This window comes from Macrobrachium rosenbergii, chromosome 4 (assembly GCF_040412425.1).
Source record: "Macrobrachium rosenbergii isolate ZJJX-2024 chromosome 4, ASM4041242v1, whole genome shotgun sequence".
Lineage (NCBI taxonomy): Eukaryota > Metazoa > Arthropoda > Malacostraca > Decapoda > Palaemonidae > Macrobrachium > Macrobrachium rosenbergii.
The window spans coordinates 32,478,167-32,484,166 of NC_089744.1; the positions used below are offsets into that span (position 1 = coordinate 32,478,167).

At 37.0% G+C, this 6,000-nt stretch overlaps 2 protein-coding genes across 3 annotated transcripts in view; both read left to right on the top strand.

Moving 5' to 3' along the window:
- The window catches only part of MED9 (mediator complex subunit 9), a 31,727-nt gene extending 26,098 nt beyond the window's left edge, over nucleotides 1–5,629 (top strand). Inside the window, exon 4 of one of the 2 annotated variants that reach the window (XM_067093273.1) lies at nucleotides 3,727–5,629. The gene's annotated coding sequence lies outside the window, so the exon portion shown is untranslated. The remainder of the gene's footprint in view (nucleotides 1–3,726) is intronic. The other variant, XM_067093281.1, reaches the window with a different exon arrangement.
- Nucleotides 4,684–5,629, top strand: LOC136832349 (protein YIPF3-like). The gene has a single exon (XM_067093262.1). It carries the CDS (start codon nucleotides 4,684–4,686, stop codon nucleotides 5,356–5,358), a length of 675 nt encoding a protein of 224 aa, XP_066949363.1. The 3' UTR covers nucleotides 5,359–5,629.
- Nucleotides 5,630–6,000: the final 371 nt, after the last annotated feature.

Genomic DNA, 6,000 nt, shown 5'->3' on the forward strand with positions numbered 1-6,000 from the left:
TTCTCTCGTATCTTACATTTTTTTATAAAATGTAGGATTACATTATTGGAAACACTGTTTGGTATCCTCTATTTTCTATAAATTTTTTAGTTCCTCTACTGTGCATACACAAATCCATGGTCAGAGACAGAGCGTAGTAAAATTCTCACAATGACATCAGCTGATGACCCACGCAGGCCTGGCAGGCCACAATTCTGTCAGAGACCATGCGTCTGAGGTTGGGTAAACACGTGAGGCTGTTTACATACAGCGACGTCAACCGAGAACAGTTTCCAACATGCTTTCGCAAAGTTTTTACGGTAAAACTAGCGGAAATTCGTTAGTGCATCACATAAGAGACGTCTGGATTTTAGGCAGGGCTCTGAATCTCATTTTCATTATCATATATATCGATATTTAGAGAATTTTGTTGGCTTTCTCATAAAAAATAATTCATTCACCTAACTGTTATAGCTTTTGAGCTACTGAACGATAATGTTGACAACGGTAACATTTTTTTTTCGTTTGAACAGCTTATAACGTCAAAATGAAACTGTTGTTGTTACCAAAGCCATTTTTCTTGACTCTCACTTTATTCCTCAACCTTTCCTCTACATTTTTGTATATTTACAAAGTAATTTCTGTGAAAAAATCTGAGGTAGGGCTCTTCAAAAAAATGTCTAGCGATAATTCTCACCGTATGCCTGGCAGCGCTCTGTTTCTTACCCACTTTTCTATCAATTTTTCACCAACTGGACTTATTCGTTTTTCATTGTTTTATATGTCGATATTTAGAGAATTTTCTTGGCTTTCTCATAAAAAATAATTTATTAAGCCTAACTGTTATAGTTTTTGAGCTTGAACAATAATGTTGACAACGGTAACTTTTTTTTTTTTCGATCAATTTATAACGTCAAAATGAAACTGTTGCCGTTACCAAAGCCATTTTTCTTGACTTTCCCTTTATTCTTCAACTTTTCCTCTACGTTTCGTATATTTACAAAGTAATTTCTATGAAAAATAACAGAGATAGGGCTCTTCAAAAAAATATTTTCTAGCGATAATTCTCACCATAGGCCGGGCAGAGCGCTCTGTTTCTCACCATCTTTTCTATCAATTTTTTCACCAACTGGACTTATTCGTTTTCCATTGTTTTTATATGTCAATATTTAGGAATTTTATTGGCTTTCTCATGAAAAATAATTCATTCGTCTGACTTTCATAGTTTTTGGGTTTGAACGAAAATATAAAAATAAGTAAAGAATTTTATTTTTTTTCGTTAAATAACTCACATTTTTTTTTGTAGTTAGAGGGCTGGGACTCTTATTCTGACTATTCCACCATAAAATATAAACATTTAGAAAAAAGGACAGCAAAATGAACGTTGTTGGCATAAAATTTCTATTTTTGCTGAATTTTCGAAATAATTATTTTTTCGCACTGTCGAGCGCTCCCAGACACATCGGGGCTCATGTACCCTCAGTGATGTGATAACTATACACATATGAAAGGTTTAATGTCTTGTAGCAGAATATGTCCATGTTCCCTCCTCCATTCAATATGGAGTCAGCTGTGTAATTACTTGGTAAGTCACTTATATAAAAATGACATTATGATAAAATAAGTTGTATATATACCCACCAAATAATTACATAATCGGAGTCCTCCCGCCTCCCCTTAAATGGAAATCAGGGCAAAATGAATTGAAGCTCTTTGGTGAGTTGTTCCTATCAGTCCCGAAAGTGGCCAGTACCTTGTCACCTACATGAACGATAATAGTGCCACTGCGAAATTTGAATTCTTAGACTGCCGTGTAGAAAGCTAGTAGCTATGCAATTACTTAGTAAGTGTATATAAAACTTTATTTTATCATGAAAATGTCATATTACTAACTATCCCATGCCAATTGGAACCTTGATTCCGAGCTTGACAAGTTTGTTACAACCCACTCGAGTCACCCTGTAAGTGGTTAGTTACTGTCAGGGATCTCAAGTGGACTCTGCCCACTTGGGTTCACATATTTAAACAAGGTTCCCTCTTGAATTTTGTTCACTAATAAACTTCTTGCACTCATGGGTCTTACTAGTGCCATTAATCCTCTCTTGGATATGATTGCTTTGTCAAAACCAGAGCTTTCTTGATGCTGCTGACTGCAGAAGCCTCAACCCACAAGACATGATGTAGGGCAGTCGTCAGTATCAGGGAACATGCTTTTCCTATTTATCTATCTGCCCTGACTTGCTCCTTGTCTCCCCTCAGTTCAAAAAGTGCTGCTTGATGAAATTTATCATCCTTAAGGATTAGGTCACCCCGGGACCACTCCAAGGTGCAGTTATTTGCCTTCATCAGGAGTCAAAGATTAGTTATGTGTGGGGAAACTTTGGCTTCTTCCCCAGCAGAAGACCAGGGATGATTTGTCACCCTGTGTGACTAAGATTCTTTTATGGTTCTTGATTATCCTGTTGAGCATTCTAGATGAATCAATGTCAGCATACGCAGTTCCACCTGAGCCATGGGGTTGATTTTTATTTTCTCAAACAGGTCCAGGAAAAAAAGGAAATATGTGATAATTTTTGGACCCTGTATGAGATATCCTTTGGTGATTATCTGCTCAGCAACATTTACTCAACTTCAGTCCTGATCTTTCAAAGTTCTTTAAGTTCAACCTTCTTTTGGGAATGACTACCCCTCCCTCTGTTCCTCCTTGTAAGGTATGAGTAGTTTTCAGTTGCCTCCCTTCTAGTGGAGTGCCATCCCACCGTTTACCTGGGGATTGGGTGTAGAACAACTTGAAATTTTTCCTGTTCCTTCCCTGTTGATTCTTCCAGGTTGTTGGGCTTACCCCTTCCTTATAGGAACCCTTCAATCAGTTAGTACAGTTATTGAATAAAAGCAGCAATCTTAAAATGAAACTTGTGAAATATTGCCAAAGAAAATTAAACTTTTAACATTTTCATTTTGGAATGGCAGACCTTTAAAAGTTATATTTTAGAATGGCAGACCTTTAAAATTGCACTTTGGAATTGTGTTTTTTTAACTAAAGACTGTAGTAATGGTTTGCAATATTCCTATTGCCGGCAGTTATATTGAATGTCAAAATTACACTATGCTGTATCTATGTTGATGGGTATTTTATATCACCATGTTTAGGATGATGGTACAGGTGACCCCTGCCTATTCGTGTTCAGGATTCATGACTTCACCTATTCGTGGATTTTTCTGTCGAACATATCTTAAACATAAAAATACAAAACAAATTGAAACTGTATGAGAGAAAATGGCTGTGCCTGAATATAGGGGTAAATTGGTTAGATACACGTACCTGTGAGCCGTATATTTTTAAGGGTAATGTAGTAAGATGACTTTGAAATGATAATAAAGTCTTTTAGGGTGATAGCTCAAGGTATATTTGGTTTTTGACCTATTAAAATATGTGGTAAACTAGTACAATAGGCAATTATAAACATTTTTAGAGGGGGTTGTCAAGTATTCATGGGTTTTAGTTAGTCAAGGGTGGTTGTGTTCCCTATCCCCTGCGAATACCGGGGGGTGACTAGTTGTAAACATTATATGAAAACATACCTGTTGTTTATGTATGGAAAAAAAAAAAAAACCAGTTGTAAATTTTTTAAAGTGTTCCAGTGATATCTGCCTTTAGTCTGGCATGTACAGTGTATGATTTAGTATGAAGTGCCTTAATAAATATCCCTTTTTTATTTCTAGTAATGAGATTTCCATGCATTTCAGTACTGTTGAGGACATGGTACTAAGATACCTCTTAAACAGAATCCTAAACAATCCACAGATAATTGACAAGATTGCAGAGTCGTATCCAATTCGACGTGCTGCTCAGCTAACAGCCTACGCCCTACAGAGAGGTAAAATTGCAGCAGAGGAAGCATTGGAATCTGAAGCCAAGAAGCGTGTCTCTCGTTTCTCTGAGAAGTTTACTGAGGAAATAAACAAGGGTTTTAAAGAATTGGAACAAGGAAGACAGAAAAAGTAAAAAGATATTTTAAGATATTTATTTTTAGCCTATACTTTTTTCATTAGAGCAGTATGTCTGAATCTTCACTTGCTGTAGAGGAAAAGAGAGAAATTGAGGAAAAGAAGCCAAAGTGTAAAGCCTGTTGTGCCTGTCCAGAAACTAAACAAGCTAGGGATGCTTGTATTGTGGAGAAAGGTGCTGAAAATTGCCAAGAATTAATTGAAGCTCATAAGAAGTGTATGCGAGATATGGGATTTAATATATAGAACATTTTTATTGGTGTGCTCTTTAATGAATGCAATTAATTGTGCTGTACTCAATGTATTTAAGACTTTTGATTTTAGATCTATAATTGGTTTATGGGTTAGTGTAACACAATGACAACCACCTCTCAAAAACACACACTGTTTGTTGCTGAACCCATGGGTGATAAGCCTGTTACTGAGTTAGCTGGCATCGGAGAAGTTTTAGGGAGACGCCTTGAGAATAGGGGATTTGACAAGGCATTTGTGGTTCTTGGGCAGTTTCTCGTTCTAAAGAAAAACAGAGAGCTTTTTTTGGAATGGTTGCAGGATCTTGTTTGTGCTAACTCGAATCAAGCCTCAGAATGTTATCAGTGTTTGGCTGACTGGTGCAGCGAGTTTCTGTGATGCAGAATGGTATGCTGCTAAAAGTCACTAAAGGTATTCATTTCAGATAGTAACAATATAGTCACCATGTCACACAAGTGCCATTCTGTTGTGACCATAGAGTCGATAAGTCCAGACACGGACACGTGTTCCTCACAGCTGACTGTGTTTGGCTACTTGCTGAGTCTGTGCAAATTTGTGAGACCATATTTTTCAGTGTCAAACAACAGAATTCCTCGTAGAATAGTATCTTCAATGGCACCACCACTTTTTTTCCCAGAGTTCCAGCGTGTGTACTCTGACATGAAAGGGCCCATAGTGATTGTAACCTTGTTAGCATCAATTCTTCTTTACGGCCTTCATAGTCCCCAGAGGACTCTCGTTATGGAAGTTTTGGCTGCGGCAAAGCTCACTGTTGGTTATTGGCTGGGCTTCTCATTTCTTGCATTTTTCCTGGGTTACTTTTGTCAAACAAGTCTTACATTTTCACAGATGCTTTCCATAACTGGGTATAGCCTAACAGGCCACTGCCTTGTCTTATTAACAGCAGAAGTGCTGCACCAAGAAGAAAACCATGGTGTGTTCTTTTTCCTTACAGCAGTCTTTGGTGGACTTGCCACAGGCAGACTTATTATAATCATGTTAGCACGTACGCCAGGTCCAGGGCAGCGCCTTGTGATGTGCTCTACTTTAGCATGCATACATCTTATGCACTTGATATATATTCATTTTGCATTTATGAGGAAAAAATTTGCTGTTTAGTGCATGAACACAATTCAGATTCTGCATTTTGCTGGTTGTGAACAAAGTAAAATCTCAGGACAACATTAGAAATATCTTTTCAAATTAAAATAATTTTTCATGCTTGGTCAGTTGTAAACCTATTAAACATCCTCTGAGGCAGCATGCACAAAATGTATATTAAAATCATAGCTTTCTTCTGTGAAAGTTATATTAAATGGAAAATGTAGAAATTCACAAAGCATTCTTTCTGTAAATACGATTATTGTACTAATAAATAAGACAATATTTTTATTCTGTTTTGATTATCCATTTGTATAAATGAACTATGTATTTATGGTGACTTAATGGTGAATTGTTCATTGGGTATGGGTTTTGAATTGAATTTGGTGGAAGGTTTTAGTTTTGAATATATTGAACATGATCAATTTCAAGTTTCTTGGCTAGAACTACTGTTAAAATATATTTTGGGTGTGATTTGGTCATAGTTCCTGACTTGACCAACCCTGAGGTGTGAGGTAAGCAAGAACGACGGAGGTATGAGTGAGAGCTGATAGCGCTCGTCATCTTTGTCTTCTACTTCATCATCTACCTCACCTTGATCCCACTCTCTTACTCTGCATAGGCAGTCACTGAGAGAGGTAGTCCAATCCTTGTTTTAAA